This window comes from Stegostoma tigrinum, chromosome 12, assembly GCF_030684315.1.
Source record: "Stegostoma tigrinum isolate sSteTig4 chromosome 12, sSteTig4.hap1, whole genome shotgun sequence".
Taxonomy (NCBI): Eukaryota; Metazoa; Chordata; class Chondrichthyes; order Orectolobiformes; family Stegostomatidae; genus Stegostoma; species Stegostoma tigrinum.
The window spans coordinates 27,299,045-27,319,346 of NC_081365.1; the positions used below are offsets into that span (position 1 = coordinate 27,299,045).

General features: G+C 39.5%; 1 protein-coding gene across 1 annotated transcript in view; it reads right to left on the reverse strand.

Moving 5' to 3' along the window:
* ros1 (c-ros oncogene 1, receptor tyrosine kinase) overlaps positions 1-20,302 on the reverse strand; it is a 209,736-nt gene that overhangs the window by 111,570 nt on the left and 77,864 nt on the right. The window contains exons 23-32 of the mRNA XM_048540717.2: positions 18,457-18,520; positions 17,695-17,894; positions 17,380-17,582; positions 16,987-17,282; positions 15,744-15,920; positions 14,834-15,048; positions 12,123-12,261; positions 8,216-8,448; positions 5,178-5,354; positions 1,168-1,339 (exon numbers count right to left, since the gene is read on the reverse strand). Coding sequence (XP_048396674.2) covers positions 1,168-1,339; positions 5,178-5,354; positions 8,216-8,448; positions 12,123-12,261; positions 14,834-15,048; positions 15,744-15,920; positions 16,987-17,282; positions 17,380-17,582; positions 17,695-17,894; positions 18,457-18,520 — 1,876 coding nt within the window. The remainder of the gene's footprint in view (positions 1-1,167; positions 1,340-5,177; positions 5,355-8,215; positions 8,449-12,122; positions 12,262-14,833; positions 15,049-15,743; positions 15,921-16,986; positions 17,283-17,379; positions 17,583-17,694; positions 17,895-18,456; positions 18,521-20,302) is intronic.

A 20,302-nucleotide genomic window follows, 5' to 3' on the forward strand; every position in this document is an offset into this window, starting at 1 on the left:
ACGAGGGGAGAGGCTGAATCTCAGCCAGTCTAGCAAGTGAACATTGCTGGCATCACTGTGCATTGCAAACCTGCTGTCCAGCCACCTGACGTAACCAACACCTACAGAGCAATGACACAGGCTCACTATATTGCTTTCCCAGTTTTTACTGTGCCACCAAAGATAGCAACAGAGTCATCATCTTTGAGATGCAGCGCAGATAAGAGACATAACCAAAAGCTGAAGTTGTGGGGCTCCTCAAAACCATTTTCACAACGTAATCTCTAGACACTTCTCAGCAAATAATGTACGGGCAGCAGGGCCATGTAAACAAAAAAAAATCATCACTGTAAAATCAAGAAAAAGGCCACAGGTTGAGGTCAAGAAATGTTTATATTAATAACGTTTGAATAAGAAGAATGAAAATTGAAGCCCACTAAGGTAGTCTGAATATTTACTTATGGGTAAAGGAGTACTTTCATCAAACAAATACATATCTGCATTAGTCACAAAACAAATGCACTGGTATTGGCCAACGCTGTGTTTGATTGAGGAAAAATTTTCATTTTTATTGATTGATTTAAAAGGATATTAACACTAGACAGTTGAAATAAGGAGAAGTGGAGAATCCTCTCTGACAGATTATTGATCCCTAGGTGGTAAAGTAATTATTTCATCAACAAAAATGTCACAATTGCATTATCTTTTGGTAAATTTGTAAATAAAGCCACTTAGTAGAATAGTTAGGGAAAAAGAACAAGGCTTGGATCAGTTGTGGAGGACAACAAAAATCAAAAATTAAAGAATTTGTCAAGTTATTTCTGATTGTCTGGGACAGAATTAGATCAGCTCGCTCTCAAAACTTTGGTCCAAGTTAACTGCTGGAAATAAATAAGTTTACACTTTGGTTTAAATTATACAATCTTAGACAAAACTTCTTATATGAAAGTTTTAAAATTCTTCAAAACCTTCTAAAAACATTTCAGGCAACTAACCTTTATAATACTTCATGCTTCACCATAGAAATAAGTAAAATAAATAATGGTATTCAAGAAACAGTTTCAAAGGCTAGCTTATTTCCAAAACATCCAGTGCAAAATAAAGAAAAAACACAGCCTAAGGACATCTCATACAAGTCAAATCAGAACACAATTTGCTTAGAATAATGGATTTCTATCACATTACTACCTTTAGTCTCAAATACTTTCATGGCAGATGCACATGAAATGTTTGATTTGTAAGTAACAACTGCTCTCACTGCATATATTCTCGATGGATGTAGACCCAGTACAATGCAACTGTAATCCACATTACTGGTGCAGTTCACTTGCATTCGTTTCCAAATTTCTCTGCTGGTGTCCTTGTTAAATAAAATATGCAAACATTTAAAACAGCAGTCAATAGTAACAGCACATTTAATCTTGCAACATTTTCAATAAATTAGCAGAAGAAATATTTTGGACTAATGAAGAACAATATACGCTTAAAAAAAGACCATGCAGTTCAAAAGATTATATGTATATTAAAAGCCAGTGACATTTCACATTTAATTCTTTCAGAATGCACATTAGCAACCTATCTCACCAAACTAGTGGAACGTGTACTTCCCTTCTATCAGTGGAGGTGATGCACGTGAGGACATTTTTGAAAAAGGATCAAACACAGTAAAACTAACACCAATGTCACATCCTACTTGTGGCTGGCTCATCAGAAGTACACCTGGGAATGTTGCCTTTCTATAAGTAAAACTAACTTCATCTTTCACTTAGATTTACAATCCAATTAGTTGGCAAGCACTGAATTAAAATTTGACCTTGTTTCTGCATACTAATACTTTAACCACATATAAGCAAGTGTGAGGAAAGCCTTTTCTCTGCTCTTCTTAATGCAAGCTCATTCAGAACATTAGAATAACTACCCAGCTGCAATTAGCAACACTCAGCACAATTTTCACCACAATGGCAAACACCATGGTGAAAACATTAGAAGATGTCAGGAATCCCAAGTTCTGCCTATCAAAACCAGCCTTTCCCATTTTCACCTGGATGGGGTTTTGGGCAGGCCGGAAGTCCGTCATGCACAGTTCTCAGAGGAATCTAAATGACTGGCCTCCTTCACTAAAATTGGATTCTGCAGTCCCTGGAATCTGGAGCATAGAGATTGGGAATTAGACAAGAGCAGGATCTCCTCAGTGTATTTCATTTTGATAGCCAAGATACCCAGTTTGAAGAGAAGAAATAACCTCATGGATTTGGTCTCAGCACACCCAGTGAGTAGGGTTCTGGGACTTACTGGTAGCAAATTGTTCAGCACACTTTTGGACTGTTAACTGCGGACACGATTGGGAGTAGAGAGGTTAACAAACCCCTTGGCTTATGTCTAACTTGTCAAAATCTGTTGAAGACCTGTCAATAATAGACAAGACAATTGCTATGACCTGTTAAGAAGCATCAACAAATACTAAGGTCTGTCATGATGTCAGAATGCATCAAGATCTGTCTGGAAACATCAATAAGTTTCAACATGTATATTTATTAATGAGATGTATTCCTCAATATAGAAATTGAAGTAATAGGGCTATTCAGTGGAAGTACGCACTAAGTTGGAATGAGAATCATTGGTGGGATGCCTTTCAGAAGTCAGTGTAGACCAGATGGGCTGAATGGCCTCTTTCTGCACTGTGAGGATTCTGTGATTTTATGATAAAAGGACAGGGCATTAGGTTGCAGGGTTTGGCACGAGAGCATGTTGGGATGAGAGGTAAGACGTTTTATTTTGCTGCCCTTTTGAAGAGTTATGCATCTAATCTGTAGAGACATTTGGTTGAGGTAAGGTGCCCCTTGGAATTATGAAAAGGCATGCTTGTGAATACAAAGTGCATAGACTTATTGAAACTTGCAAAGTTGTCAAGAAAGAGTCCAAAATATTGTTTTAAATACTATAATTATTTCAAGGTACCTGTTCACCATGATAGGGATTGGTGCTGCATTTCCTAAACTTTCACAATGAAGTGCCTATTGATGGACAACTCCAACTGATGGACAAATGGAAATGTTTGTTGTCTTTAGGTATCAAGAATTTAAGCAAAATGTTTCTGTACATAAATCTTTGTGCTTTTAAGCTTAAGGTTTGATTTCAAAAGGGATTAGTTGAAGCAATTTCAATGTTTCAGACTTTTGTGACAATTAGGGTTATGGCTTTTCCACTAATGACATAATCAAATATTAATTATATTTTTGGGCAGGATGTCTCCCGATGTATGCCCATGCAGGATAACTGGTGAGATGGCATAGAGAGGGAGGGGCAAGGGGTGATAGATTCAGGATATGAGTGAACACTGAGTTGGCAATGGTTGTAAAAGCCTATGGGCATGATAGGACACATGGGAATATAAGGGGCCAAGGAAAACAGTACATTGACATGATGGTATGGGGTGGGGTCATGATGGAATAGATGGAGCTTGGAGTAAGGGGATGGCAGCAGGAGAGAGGTTTTACATTTTAATCTTTATATTTAAACTTTGAACAAACATTGCTGGAAACTGGAGGTTGTTTTTTCCACCCATGTCAGGAACCAGCGGTTTAATAGTTAGTGCTGGGTCACCCAACACATCCTACCCTCCCACACCCACGAGAATGGGAAATGTACATGGAGCTGGGATTCCTCCTGTCTTTGCACATCTAACTCAGTAATGACAACTGGCCACAGGATTCAAACTAATCAATGATCCTTATAGATACATGCTCCAGTCATTTAAAAAGAACAACTTTTTGTCACACTCACCTTTATGGAAAATCTGTCAGCTCGGTTTACTGAAGAAGTTGCTTGCTTTCCTGTCCAACCAAGTGATGGGCTTCCCATCAGCACTCTAAGATGGTTCAAGTTTCCAACAAAGCTTATCAGATAAGTGCTCCCTTGCTCTGGCCACACAACTGGGAACCCTTAAAACATCAACCTCTAACTCGGTGCAAACACAATTTATGTTTCTGTAAGGCTGGATGTTGCAGTCACCCCAAAGATGCTCACAAAGCAGACTGACATTAACCAGCTGAAGAATTATTAGAAGCAGTGCCAAAATCTCGTTTGAAAAATTTTCGAGCAGGTTACCAACAAAGGTGGAGAGGATTAGGCAGTAAATGGCTTAGGCAACTCATGTCTTTCATTGATGGCAAAACAGATGGTGAAGGGGATTGAAAAAACAAAACAGCCAAGGAGCACATGTTGCAGTTGCAGTGGCAGGTCAGTCCAAAGTAAGCCAAAGTATTTGAAAAGGATATTGATTTATGCATTGAAGCCCTTATATCTAAATGATAGTTGGCAGTTAGCAAAGGATATACAGGGAACTGGCATTTTGTGCAGATTGCAGCTTCAGCAAGATGAAAAAGATAATAAGAGGATTTCTAATAAACAAAGCTGATAATGAGCAAGTGTACATATGGGTTTCAATGCTGGTGTGGTTCACTAAAAGTCAGGCAAATGATATTGAGTTAATGAATTAGATAGTTTGGTGTTAAATAAGATGTGGAATTTGAAGATAATAAAATGTGAGGCTGGATGAACACAGCAGCATCTAAGGAGCACAAAAGCTGACGTTTCGGGCCTAGACCCTTCATCTGAGATGCTGCTGGGCCTGCTGTGTTCATTCAGCCTCACGTTTTATTATCTTGGATTCTCCAGCATCTGCAGTTCCCATTATCACTGTGGAATTTGAAGCTCAGCTTAAGGTTAAACCAAATACAGAAGATACAAATCATATTCAAGGAGAGGAATAGGGTCAGAAATGATGGTATATAAAATTTTTGGTGGGAGAACATGCTTTCAGCATTGTCAATACCGACAAAGTGGGGACATGAAGTTTAAGGTGGCGGCAGAAAGACTTAGTTGGGTTTTATTAACATCCATATTGTAGCTATGCCTTTCGTTCAGCAAGACCTAAAAAATAGAAGAACTCCCAGGCACTCCCAACGTGACTTTTCTGGGTAGAAGCACAAGACATTGTGGTAAGAAACTGAGTTAAAACAGTGGGGCAGGTACAATTGAAATCATTGAGTGTGCCAGAGAGGCAGGCCACTGCAAAAAAGATACCACACTCCTTTATCTGCCCAATCATCCAGATATTGTTTCAAGTGAGATGCCTGGGAGCACGTTAAATTTCCGATTGCAATTTCAACTTAAGTAAATGTCAAAGTGATAGATACCTGGGAAATTTCAAACCAGTATTTCTCCATTGTGTGATTGGGTATAAACTGCCAGAGAATTGTCGCTGTGGTATTTCCCACTGAAAGAAGGTGAGGAGACCGAGGAGTCAGAAATGTTTTTCCCAAGACAATTTCACTTGAGCTAAAACTTCCACCAACGGGGGGATAACTCAATACCTGCCAAAATATATGTCCACTTAGCAAAATCATTACACATTCCCTTAGATAAGATTACACACCACTTTTACACCAAACAAACAAATTATCAAAATAAGGACCTTTGAACCACCGATATACATTGTACTTTACAAGGATGTACGTAAATAAAGGGTATCTTCACGATGGGATACCAGACTTTGTGGAATTATTTCAGTGGCAATGTGAGAAAAATACACCTAAAGAGATTCGTTTGCAACAGCTGTCTTTGGGCTGGGTAAGCATTCCTGGCAACATACCACTATTAGGGAGGCTTGGCTCATTCGATTTTGCCATTTAAGACTGAGCCCAGGATGTGGGAAGAATGAATTATTTTTTCTGTGTAAATGACATTTGGGGCAGATGGAAGGCTTGTGGACCCGCAGCTTTTTTGGTTATTAAAAGCCTAGCTTTCCATGAGGTTTTCAAGAGTTAGGATCTTTACAATGGTTGACTGATTTATCCAAAAATATTACACCTCCAAGCGTCTTCTAATTCTGAGATCTGCTCAGCAGTTCAAGACCTAGGGGAATCTGTTTCTGGATTTTTGACAAGGTTAAGATGACTGACAGCGACGTGGTTTTGGTTTAACCTAAGTGAGATGCTGAGAGACCGTTTGATATGAGGGATTAATGATGTAATCATGTGAAAGCTCATATGAGCTAAAGCCCAACAGGACTTCAAAACAGGCACCACAACTGGCTTTAGAAAATGCAACAATGAAGCAGATGAGTTATAGGGTATGCCGACAGAAGTGGGCACCCTTAACCAGGCCAACTTGTACTTGGGGGATGCCATTTGCGTAAAGGCAATTGCGTGACCTCACCTCGGGACAGATCCTGAATAGAGGGACTCTAGTAGCCAGCTCTGAGCTAGCTGAGTCAATGATATGTACAATGCATGGGAAAATAAAGAGTGACTTAGTGACAGGATACCAGCCTTTGTAGAGTTATTTCTTATCCTTATTGACAGTTTATTATCTGTACCACATGAATCAAAAAGTGAACAATTACACTATTTTCATATTTTAAGATTGTAAGGTTTTCTTGTCAAATTCTTGCCCTCTAATTTCCCCAAGATGGTAAAGTTTAACAATTAGTTCAGGTTAAGCACTCAAATTTGCATTTATGATAGGTGGCCTATTGCAAAGGCAGAGTATGGTACTCCCTGCAGAGCTTGTCTGTGGTGAACAAGCTGACAAGTCATGACAATAAGTGGAAGGAGCAGAATACTTTTAAGAATGCTATACCCAATCATTTGCTCCAAGACATCTTGCCAGACAAGCTGGCCTTCGGTGAGCCATGACCAACCCCAGCTTCACAAAAGCGTGCAATTCCAGTGCAGAGATTTGCCAATATTATACTACACATCCATATAGCAAAGGAGGAAACAAAGAAAAGATTGAACCTTTAATGGTGAAGGTGCTGGGATCAGCTCCTATTCACTCAACGAGGGCATGCTGACATGGCAAGCATTTATTGCCCATCCCTAAGTGGCCTGAGGGTGGTTCAGAGTCAACTACATTGCTGCAGGTCTGGAGTCACACTTAGGCCAGACCAGGTAAGGATGGCAGTTTCCTTCCCTAACGGGCATTAGTGAACCAGATGGGTTTTTGTCAATCGACAATAGATTCGTCGTCATCATTAGATTCTTAATTCCAGATATTTACTGAATTCAAATTCCACCATCTGCCAAGGTGGGATTTGAACCCAGGTCCCCAGAACATTATCTGGATCGTTGGATTAACAGTCCAGCAATAACACCACTAGGCCATCACTAGGCCCAGTGGAGTTCCCCAAAGAATAGAACAGGGAAATTTCTAAGTGAAAAGTGAGAAAGTGGTGCAGTCCAATAAGGCTTAGCATACACATCGCTAAAATGTTCTAATGAACTGGTACAGAAATCAATCTACAAAAAACTGAAGGAAAGCTAGTTTTTAGATATAGAAAGATTGGAAAGCAACAGGGTAGAAATCATTCTTCAGCTATATGAGAACGAACCGGTGAGGCCACAGCTAGAGTACTGAGAGTAGTTTTAGCCATTTTATCACTGATGTTGGCCTTGGAGGGAATGTAACACAGATTTTTCAAATGATGCCTGATCTCCAATGATTTAAGCTATATGGAGTGACTAAATAAATCAGGGTTGAATTTCTTGGAAATTTTAATGCGTAATTTGAGTGTCCAGGATAAAAGTTGGAACAGAAGATATAGGTAGAGAGAAGCATTTTCCACCATTTTGGAAACTCACACAGACAGCATATTTTAAAAAAACACTACATGTTTTAGGACTGAAATTAGCTTGCACTTCTTTACACAAGCAGTGGAAGAACTTTGGAACTATTCAGAAACTGCTAATTGATGACAGATCAACTAACTCTAAAATTGATATTGGTAGTTTTTTTTGAATAACTAACAGACATGAAGGCAAAGGCAGGTATACGGAGGCTTGTTACACTTCAGTCAAATACTTTTTAAATGGTATATAACAGGTTCATAGACCTAAATGATTATAGCTCCTCCTAGTTGTTTGGTCACAGTGCAGGAAATTGGCAGACTGTTCCTAGATTTCAAATTTTGCAAGTCAGGGAATCCGCTTTTATTCAACCCGTCTGCAGTGTGATGAAATTATGTTTTCCTTCATTTTGTAAATGATATTTGTTCGTCTCTCAGTTATTGATGGATACGTACTTTCACCCTTTTCCTTTGTACAGAAATGCTTTTTAAACATTCTGACCTAATATAGAACAAATTAGATGATACCTACGACTATAATATGGAAGATAGCAAATTAATACAAGAGAAACACATTGTTGAACAATTAAGTATTTACTCTTAGCTTACCTGGAGCTGGTACTCAGTTCCACTTTGAAGGTTTGCTAGTTCAATCTGTCTTCGTCCATCTGCTAGTTGGTCTAATCTTATTGGCACAGCAGGCCAATAATTATTTCCATTATATTGAACTTGATAGCGAAGCTGTTCCACAGGTCCCTTTGGTTCTAAAGGTGCAGCCCATGAAACCTTTGCTCTGTGGTCTGATAATACAATCACTTCTACTTGTTGTGGTGCTGATGGCACTGGATTGTACAAAACAGAATTATTGGAATCCCTTTATACTGCTTCACATACATTATTGCACGTACATGACCACTATTTTCAAAGATAGGAATTGCTGAAGCAGCTCAGCAAAACTGGCAACTTCTATGGATGAATGTTTTAAACTGAATATCACTCTTATCAGTAGAATTTTGAACAACAGTCATATTGGGTTTAAAATGACAATGCTGTTTTTCTCACCATGGATGCTGCCAAGCCTGCTGAATTTCTCCAGCATTTTCTGTTTTTATTTCAGATCTCCGGCATCTCAAGTACTTTGATTTCATTATTTTAAAAAGGTGTCCTGCTGCATACCATTTCCAGATCTATTTTTCTGATCAATCCAGCCTACATTTTATAACAAACCGGGCTGCTGATGGCTGCAATTCAAACCACAGCAGCGTTTTGCTCAATATCTACTGAACCAATAAGATTTATAAATGCATTGCAAAAAGACTTTTTGTGGGCACTAAGAGATGAGATGACAAGTTTGGCACTCCTTATGTAGACTGGGTATTCTTGGAAGGTGTACATTGTTGCTGCAAATGATGATTGGCAGAGTGACTGAACGTTCATGGATATGATACCATTCAAGCTGGCTGCTTTATCCTGGATGGTGTCAAGCTTCAAGTGTTGTTGGAGTTGCACTGAACCAGTCAAGAGTAATCTATCACACTCCTCACTTGTTCCTTGGAGGGAGAACAAGCTTTGGGGTGTTAGAGGGTGAGATACTCAATGCAGCATCACCAGCTTTGATCTGCTGTTGTAGTCACAGTATTTCCATGGCTGGTTCAGTTCAGTTTCTGGTGAATAGTAGTACACAAGACGTTGATAGTGGGGATTCAACGATGCTAATGCTACTGAATGTCACGGGGCAACGGTTAGATTTGGATGTACAATACACTACCGCAGAGGAACAGGTACTTCGGCCCACCAAACCTTCACCAATTCCTAATCCTTATTTAGGCCATCTACTTACTGCCCATGTATGGTTTATATCCCTCTGTTCACCTCCTGTTTGTGCATCTATTAAGATGTGCCTTAAACATTGTTAATGCGCCTGCTTCCACCACCTCAACTGGCAGCATGTTCCAGGCAGCCACCAATCTGAAAAATTATCCTTCACGTCTCCCCTGAACTTTCTTCCTCTCAGCTTGAATCTGTGCCCTATTGTAGTTAACCTTTCAACCTGGGAAAAAGCCTTTGACTATTCATCCTATCAACGCCTCAATTTTTTAGATTTCTATCAGGTTACCCCTCAGCCTCCATCGTTCCAATGAAAACAGCCTGAGTTTATCCAACCTCCCCTCATAACGAAAGCCCTCAGAGACATGGCTACATCCTGGGAAACCTTTTCTACGTCCTCTTGAAAGCAATCACATCCTTCTGGTAATGTACTGACTAGAACTGCACACAATATTCCAAATGTACCCTAACTACTTACTTCTTTTAAACAGCTGTAACATAACTTGCCAATTTTTATATTCAATATTCTGGCCAATGGAGTTAAGTGTGCTGTATGACTTCTTGACCACCTTATCCAACACCAATGCCACTTTCAGGGATCTGTGGACCTGTATGCCCAGATCCCTCTGCATGTTGATGCTAAGGGTTCTGCCAATTATTGTCTCATTTGCAAATAAATTCGATTTTCCAAAACGCATCACTTCACACTTGTCCGGATCATAGATCATAGAATCCCCACAGTGTGGAAACAAACCCTTTGACTCAACACGTCTACACTGACTCTCAGAGCATTCCTCCCAGACCCAACACCCTATAACCCACCTAATCTACACATCTCTGAACACTATAGGTAATTTAGCATGGCCAATCCACCTAGCCTGCACATCTTTGGACTGTGGGAGGAAACCAGAGCACCTGGGAGGAAACCCACGCAGACACAGGGAGAATATGCAAACTCCACACAGTCACCAGAGGGTGGAATCGAACCCACAAGCTTGGCGCTGTGAGGCAGCAGTGCTAACCACTGAGTCACTGTGCCACCCAACAAATTAAGCTCAGCCTGCCATTTCTCTGCCAAATCTGCAATATCCTTTGAAAATCCTTGTCACTATTTGCAACTCTGCAAATTTTGGTGTCATCTGCAAATTTAGTGATCAGACCACTTACATTTTCTTCCAGATCATTTATACATTTTCCAAACAACAAAAGGTCCCAGCACGGATTCCTGAGGAATACCACAAGTTACTGATCTCCATTCCAAAATGCACCCTTCGGTGGCTACTCTGTCTTTTATGGCCAAGCCAGTCCTGTATCCATCTCGCCAGCATACCCCAGATTTGATGAGATTCTATCTTCAGTACCAGGCTGCCATGAGGTACCTTATCAAAAGCTTCCTTAAAGCCCATGTAGAAAACATTCATTTCCCTTCCCTCAATGATTCGTGTCACTTCCTCAAAAAAAAACTCAATTCAGTTGGTGAGACATGACCTTTCCCACACAAACCCATGCTGCCTATCACTAAAGTGCATTTGCTTCCAAATGTGAATAAATCCTGTCTTTCAGTATCTTCTCCTTTAGGTCCCCATCACTGATGTCAGGCTCACTGGCTTGTAATTACCTGCATTACATCTGTTTCCCTTCTAAAACAAAGGAACACCATTGGCCACTCTCCAGTCCTCTGGAACCTCGCTGAGGCCAAAAAGCATGCAAAGATATCTGTTAAGGACCCAGCTATTTCCTCCCTTGCTTCCCACAGTATCCTAGGATAGAGCCCATCAGGCCATGGGGCTCCTCTACTTTTCACAACACCCAACACTTCATCCTTCATTGTGCCCACCTCCATGACAGTGTTCGCACACCTTTCGCTAACATCAACTTTCATCACATCCCTCCCTTCGGTGAATAACAATTTAAAGTACTCATTAAGGATCTCACCCATTTCCACTGGCTCCATACATAACCTCTTTCTTTATCCTGGAGTCGGTCCACTCTTTCGCTAGCTATCCGCTTGCTCCCAATTTGCACAAAATGCCTTGGTGGTCATTGCTTGACGTTTGTGGTACAAATGTTATTTGCCATTCATTAGCCTGACCTTGAATACTGTCCAGATCTTGCAGCATTTGGATAAGGACTGCTTCAGCATTTGAGGAGTTGGGAATGATGCTGCACATCATGCAATCATCAGCAAATAACTCCATTTCTGACCTTACAATGGAGGGAAGGTCATTGATGGGGCAGCTGAAGATGGTTAGGCCTGGGGCACTACTCTCCTGGATCCTGAGTTGACTGACCTCTAACAATGACAACCATCTATATTTTTGTACCAGGTACAACTCCAGCCAGTGAAAAGCTTTCTCCCTCATTCCTACGGTCTCCAGTTTCCTTCTACAATCCAAAGATAAGCAGGTTAGGTGGATTGGCCATATGTAAAAACTCATGTGGGCTTATGGGTTGGGATCAGTCTGGGTGGGATGCTCTTCAAAGGGTTGGTGCAGACTCAATGGGCCAAATGGCCTCTTCCTGCACTTTAGGATTTCTATGATAATATAGTTTAGGTGTGGAGCTAAACAGAATTACAAATAGCTAATTATGCATCAATAACATTTAATGACTACACATTACCATAGATATAAATGTTGTCTGACAGGTAATGCATACTAAATTGCAATCACCCAATAAAGTATATCACCTCCAAACCATGTCCGGTTTATTGCTGGTGGACCCAGCTCTTTTGACATATCTCCATAAAAATTTCTCACTGAAACCTGGATGAGGTATCTGGTGTAAGACTGCAGCCTTTTCAGCTCTATGATGTTTGTCTGCACTTCCTGTTAAAAAAAACAAAGCATGTCATTTTTAAATGCAGGGTATTTCTAGGTCACAGCCAAAATTTTCCAGGCCAAGAATCAAGCTTTTTCTAGGTCATAATCAGGCTTTTTTCCAGGTGACCATCAGACTTTTTCTATTAGCTTACTATAAGTTGTTTCTCTTCTCTACCTTCCCACAAAATTAATTTGTGATGGGTGTTTTATTTTTAAATTTTATAGCCACTAATATGAAAATATTAAGGAAAACAGAAACCTAATGAGACCAATATTTTATGGAATGTGACTCCATGCCTAAAAATCAGCTTAAGCTTCAAGTGCATTTTACACCATGCTCCTAACTGTTCATTATTTCAAATTTTCTTAATTTTTTTTCCCCGTAGTAAACAATGCAACTAAACAACCTGCTCCTGGTCCTCAGACAGCACATTGGATTTAAAAGGATATATTTGGCCCTAGCAAATCATGCTGGTGTTTATGCTCCACTCGAGTGTCCTCCCATTTTTTTCCAAAATGTAAATCTATACAATTCAATGTTGTTTCACCGTTCCTCCCTTGTATGCTTTGATAGCTGCCTATTAACTGCATTTATACAATTTGCCTCAACTACACACTGTGACAGCAAGTTCCAAGTTCTGTATTTCTTTGAATGCCCAGTTAGATTTCTTGGTGAATATCTAATATTGATGGTCTCTAATTATGCTCTTCCTCAAGACCGAACACCTTTTGTATTCACTCTGTTGAAAACTTTAATTTATGTACACTTATCTGGCTATCCCTCAGCCTATCTGCTCCAAGTGAAAAGAAATACAGGCCCCGTATATGAACACAAACATTCAAATTAGGAGTAGGCCACTCAGTTCCCTCAATCTGCATGTTAATCCTTTCCTGATAGTTACACCCGTACAAACCAGATATCTTCCGAATGTTCTCTTCATTCTTTCTCATGCTTCTATATCCTTAATATATTTTTCAGTATTCAAAACTACATGCGTTGTCCAACTGCAACCCAACTGTAGTACAATACAGTTTTAGCAAACCCTTCCTACTTTTCATTCTATCCCCCTAGAAATAAAGTCTGATGCATAAATTACTTTTTGGTTTTGCTAGGTTTCAGCAAAACTTTTGGTATTGAAATATGTGTTCCAAGACCCCCTTGTTCTTCTATCCATTTCAACTTGTACCTTCCTATTCTTCCTATGAAAATGTACAATTTACAAGTTCAGTGTTGAACTTAATTTACCAATTATTTGTCAACTCTAAGTTGACTGACGTCCTTCTGTAATTTGTTATGGTATCTGACTATCTATGCCCAACCCTCCATGCTCCAAAACCTCACCCATCAAAATTTGGTACTGTCTGCAAGTTTAGAAATTATGCTTATGGTTCAACAAAATTATTAGAAGTTATCATTAATCCAGCAATCATACATCTTCTGAAAATTTCAGCTGTACAACATTTCCTTTGATAAAGCTATTGAGTATTTTCAGATAACTTTATTAAACAAGCAGCAAAGGCATGCACACACAAGAAAATAAACTAACATCCATCGTGCTCTTGAATGTGACCCCAAGAACTGCGTCAGTATAAATAAATGTTTAATGATGACAGGGTGGCCTCAAATGCAGCGCTAATTTGAATTAATTTGCTGATACTCACCAAAGTTCACTGAAATAATTGCTGCCTTATGAGGATCACAGGATATTTGAGAGTAATCAGGTGAGAACTGACAGATGTCCCATATAATTACTGAAAAATGATGAGTAGGGTTGTAAAAAAAAAGATTTATTTCAAACAATCTATGAAGCATTCCTGAGTGACCGTGGGGGAGGTGGAAGATAACCACATGGTGCTGTAGTACTGATGATGATTGCAGCACAAGGAATAGCACGAAGTTCCTTACAACAATCACTTCAACAACAGTGCCACCAGAATCTGCTTTTTCAATGAACTTTTTTTCCCTAAAGGGACCTGCACTCATTAGTTTTGTTTAATATTTGCATATATGTGTTTAATATTGCAAAGTGAGCCAACTTTTACAATATCATCCGAATGCTTTGAAAGGAAATCAATTCTCTTAAGAATTGGAACCAACTTTGACATGCTCCAATTTGTTTGTGGTTTCTTTTTCACTTTGTTAAATTAAAAATGTACACTGCTAAGTTCAACCAGGCTGCTATGTCCAAATATGTTTGAACTGCATTAACATAATAGTCAGGAGACAGCAATGTTTCAAGCTTATTATCAAGAAAAATCATTCTTCTAGCAGTACGTCAAAGGAAAATATACTGGTAAAACATTCCTTATTACTAAAGGTATTTTAATTTTTAAGTATGAATGTCATGGAGTCTTTTAAAAAAGACTAAATCAAGAGGTTTTACCCTTTCTCTAAAAGTCCATCTATCATAAAGTAACTGGATATACAGCCCATGAACTTTCACATACTATTAACATTGCGACATTTTTAGGATCATATTCACTTATATTTAATTCCTTCCACATTACGGTCAAGAGAATATACACTACACATCAAAAAAAACCAACAAAATGCAATTAGTTTTTGCAAATAATTTACCTTCTTATTGCACTGAATTCCATGGGTACAGTTGGAATCAATATAATTATCCAGGTATTCTGCATAATGTAAAATGTAAATGGGAGTGGGTTTGCTAATTTCAGAGCATGTAGAAGGGAACTCGACAGGTGGAATGTTAATAATCAGACTCGTATCTGATATATTTACTACTTCCGGCATGCTTGTGTAGACTTTTGGTATTAGGCATTTTGGATCTAAAAGGAAAAACAGATATTTAGATTGTCAGATGTCCCACTTCTTAGGACATTGCAACCAGATGTAACACAGTCTTCAGGGCCAGTGGTGCTGTCAGACCTGCTGAGTTTCTCCAGCACTGTCTTCATTTCGGATCTCTAGCGTCTGTACTACTTTGTTTTCCTCATTGGACATGAATCCATTTGAATTAAAGTTCAGCAAATGGTTGTCTGTTTCCTTTTTACGTTATTTATAACTGTTACAGCTGTCAATTATTCACAAATTGTAACTTTTTCTCTTCAATGAAGAGGTGGTATCATGCTATACATGCCTATTATGCATAATGTGCGTGTTACACATGCTGCATGATGAGCGTAGCATCTGTATTGTGAATCATCCCCCAGGTTGTATACCTCAATAATCCACCCTTTTTGTTCCAAACCTTAAAAGACTGTTTGTTGTTAGTCTTAAAAAAACTGTACTTCACAAACAGTTGGTTGCGAGTGGGGTGCAATACTTCACATCCCACTTCCAAAAGGGAAATGAAATACAATGTTTTTTTTCCTAAACTTAAAGACTACATCCATTACAGACTGAAGAGGAGGACCATGACATAATTGAACTCATCTCAACTTCTTGTCCATGTTTTGTAATTACAGTCAACATATTCTGAATGTTCAAAATCTAATCACTTGTGATCCTGCTGTTCTTTTACCTGGATATGGTTGTGACTCTTCACTGAATGTCATCACTGCAACTAGCGAGGAATCTTGATATTCAGATATAACTTTCCCTGAGAATTTATCAGCCATATAAACTGTAGATTGATCACCATCCTGAGTTATCCAATAAACTGCATTTGAATTCACTGTCAGTGATGTTGTACCAAAATCTACAAAAGATGTTCATACACAGTTTTAGAACACTGTAGATAGATATTTGGCCAAATGTTTCTCGATACTGGCTGTTTCGAAGAGATGTCCCCTATTCTTTCCCCATAACATTCCAAACATTTTCCTTTTAACGTACATGTCCCTGCTCAAAGTTACTACTGAAACTGGTTGCTCCACTCTTTCAGGCACTGCACTGTAATAACATGTCAAGCTGTAATTCTACCTAGAATACCAAAAGTTGACCACATTTTCAATGATCACTCATATCTCACATTCACCATAACTGCCTACAACAAATTTATCTCATCCTTAAATGTCTGGACAGCTGCAACAGATGTGTTTTTTTTCCCCAAATTTGTGGGACAACAGTAAGATAAAAGAATTGAGAGTGTGAAGAAGTCAACTTCCTTTCATTCAATTACCCAACACAAAACTCACCAAGATCTGCATCTGAAATTTAGGGTTTTTCCATTTCCGACTGGCCCTGTCACTAGGCCAAAACACTTCCCTGAAACAAGCATTAGATTTCTCAAACAAGACAATCAGGATCATGATGTCAACCTCAGTTTTTGTTATATCTAAAGTGACAATTTCTAAAGGGATTGTTGGAAACCAAGGTTATGTTTCCACTTCACTGGAGGAACAGGGAGTACTGTTGCCTCAAACTTGTCTTTTCCCATTCGTCTTATCTCTCCCCTACTTGGAGGTAATTTTGAGCCAACTCTGCATCTGTGGGTCACCTTTTATTGACTGGGCTGAGCCCGGAGCTACATCAGAGCAACCAGTTGGTGCCTGCAGCTCGTCAAAAATTTGGACATGGTGCCCGAGGGAAGGAATCTGGGAAAGGAATTGGGCTCCATCCTCCATACAATATTTACAGTATTCAGCCAGTAACACACAGAATTGACTGAACAAAAAAAAATCCTACTTCTCCCCCAGATTAAACAGGTTTGTATTTACTTCCACCATTGTATCCACAGGGGGCTACACACCTGATTAGTGAACATCTTTTTCATAGGGTGCTTTTTTCCCCCTTTGAGATACAAGAATAATTATAACGCATACCTGTCGCTCCTGTGAAATTAATTTTTTTCCAACATATGCAGCCATTTAAATCCGAGGCCCAGACTTCATGATCTGGAGTTGTGAAAAAGAGTTTCTCAGGCTCAGAATCTGTAGTATCAACAGCAAAGTTTCCATCCAAATGAAGCTTGGCTGTCGTGCAGTTGCAATCTATTGCTTCAGGAACAGAATGATCAACTTCCGAATGAAGGCCAATAAGAGTTCTAGGCAATTGCTCATTTAAACTGTAAGACACTAAAATTATATCTCCAGACACTGCCTGAGTCCAAAACAGGAGGCTGATAAGGGGTACGAAAGAAAGGAGAGATATCAAGTCCAAAGCAATGTATTCCACTTAGACAATACATGTATACTCTTAGCATCTAGAACAAATACCTTTTCTTTGGATATACTCCAATTGAGTAAATATTTTGGCTGCTGGACAGTAATTTCTCTAGCTTTGTTCCTTGTAATTCCAGATCCAGAACATAAATTGAACTGTTTGCATTTTCTTGTTTATCCAACAGCACGTAAATTTTTTGTCCAATCCAGTCAACCGCCATTCCTTTAGGAGCACTGCACAGGACACTCTCGATCAGCTGTTGATAGAATTCAAGAGTATATTTTTTAAAATTAGTTGGCTTTGTAGCTTGAAATACATGATATATCTGTCAAACTCCACGAGGAGCATACCAAACAGGAAAGCCATACCTGAGTTCTGTCTTTACCATTCAAAGCTGTACTCAAGATCAGGTTTTCTGTCAAATAATACATTTTCTGAGTCTGTAGTATGTAACCCACATGAATAACAGCAGAGACTAGCATTTTCCGAACAGTTTGCCCAGTGTCCATGTCAAAAATAGTGACCAGTCTGTCCTTTATGGTTAATAGATACGGCACTGTGCCTGTAACTGTTTACAGGGAAAGGGTTATTGTTTATTTTAATGCTTCATTGTCATTGAACAGAGTAACTATTAATATCTGAAAGTGTTTAATCAAATCTGACAACAGGCCAATTGTTCATCAAAATCTTCCAGTCCCACAGTTTCAACAGTCTAAGTTTCCCTCCAATAAGTACTTGGCCAAAAACAGCCTGCAGATTCTATATAAGCTGCATACTAACAATACAGTTCAATTTTATCTCCCAATATATGCAGCAAATCCTTTTACCAACCAAGTTACTGTGACAAACTGTGAAAGCAAAAGACCTTACAGTAGTGAATGGGAAAAGATTTGGACACTCAGCAAAAACACTCAGCATGCACTTAAGTTTAACAGGTCCATTATAATCTTAAACAAGGATTCAATCCATTAATCAAATTGTTCACCTCATAGGTTTTCAGCAATTTTCATTATTTCAAAGTTGCATTTAAGAGCATCATTGGCCTGATTTAGACCCAAAAGGATTAATACCAAAAAGCTTTAAACAATTAATCAAATTACCACGTTTTCCATTTCCATGTGTTCACTGACCTGTTACATTCCCCATTCTAACACGCGTTCTGCCACTTGATCCAGCATCTGTAAAACCCTCCACCTGGAAAAGTAGCATGTCAGAAAAGGTAAATGTTAAAAAGGCTATTCAAAATCAAGGGCAAGACTACAGAGTTGTTTCAAAGAAAATCTCAAGACAATCATTCTGTTTCTTGACAGGATTTTTCTTTATTTAAACAAAACAATTTAGTAGAAAAACAAATTCAAGAAAATTTCATTTAAGAGACAATTCCACAGCTGAAAAATGAAACTCTTCCAATTTCTAGCTTGCAGCAAGAATGTGTGAGACATTGTCAGGTTATAGTAAAACCAGATGCAGGGAATAGTAGAGAAAAATGAGATGAGGGAGTGGGAGAGAGATACTGGCTATGGGATTGGGGGTAGAGTTGGTATATGTGGCAACGGGGAGAGGGAAGTGGGAAAGAGTGGAACTAGGGACAGGAAAGAGCAGGACCACAAATGGTGACAAGACAAGAGAGCAGAGAGGGGCAGGGCCTAATCAGTCAGTCAAAGCAACAGGGGACAGGAGGTCCAAAGCTTGGGTTGCAACATGAAAATATTAAAAAGACTCATGGTGCACTTGCAGTTGGCACAGGCTGTTTGTGAAATACGCTGTTACTATGGCAGTAATTACGGGACGTTAGATGCCTTCAAGGCAGAGATCGACAAATTCTTGATCTCACAAGGAATCAAAGGCTACGGGGAGAGTGCAGGGAAGTGGAGTTGAAATGCCCGGATTTAAATGGCAGAGTGGACTCGATGGGCCGAATGGCCTTACTTCCACTCCTACGTCTTATGGTAATTGGACAGGGATATTGTTACACTTTGTATGTTAGTTCATGTGCAATGGCCACCACATGTTAAAAGGACCCGCGGATAGGCATTTTCAAGCCCCTCAAAACTAAGTTTGGGACCATCTACTGCCCAAGCACCCAAGGATCTAGCCTACTGACTAAGTTTGCAGATGACAAAGATAGGTGGAAGGACAGGTAGCATTAAGGTGGTAATGAGACTGCTGAAGGACTTAGACAGGTTAGGAGAGTGGGCAAAGAAGTGGCAGATGGTGTACAATGTGGGAAAGTGTGAGGTCATGCACTTTGGTAAGACAAATAAAAGCACGGACTATTTTCTAAATGGGGAGAAAAATCAGAAGTCTGAAGTGCAAAGAGACTTGAGAGTTCTAGTCCAGGATTCTCAAGGTAAATTTGCAGGTTGAGTCAGTAGTCAGGAAGGCAAATGCAACATTGGCATTTATTTTGAGGGGACTTGAATATGAATGCAGGGATGTAATTCTGAAGCTTTAAAAGGCTCTGGTCAGGTCACATTTGGAGTATTGTCTGCAGTTTTGGGCACCATATCTCAGGAAGGATATACTGGCCCTGGAGCTGGTTCAGAGGAGGTTCACGAGAATGGTCTCAGGAGTGGAAAGCTGAACATACGAGGAATGTTTAAGGACTCTGGGTCTATACTCATTGGAGTTTAGAAGGATGAGGGGGGGATCTAATTGAAACTTACAGAATACTGAATGGCCTGGACAAAGTTGATGTTGGGAAGATGCTTCCATTGGTAGGAGGGACTAGGACACATGGGCACAGCCTTAGAGTAAAGGGGAGACATTTTAGAATGAAAATAAGGAGAAACTACTTCAGCCAGAGAGTGGGGAAAATATGGAAATCACTGCCACAGAAGGCTGTGGAGGCCAGGTCATTGAGTATATTTAAGTCAGAGACAGATGGGCTGTTGACTGTAACAGCGTATTTCACAAACAGCCTGTGCCAACTGCAAAGAGGATCAAGGGTTACAGGGAGAATGGGGTTGAGGTACT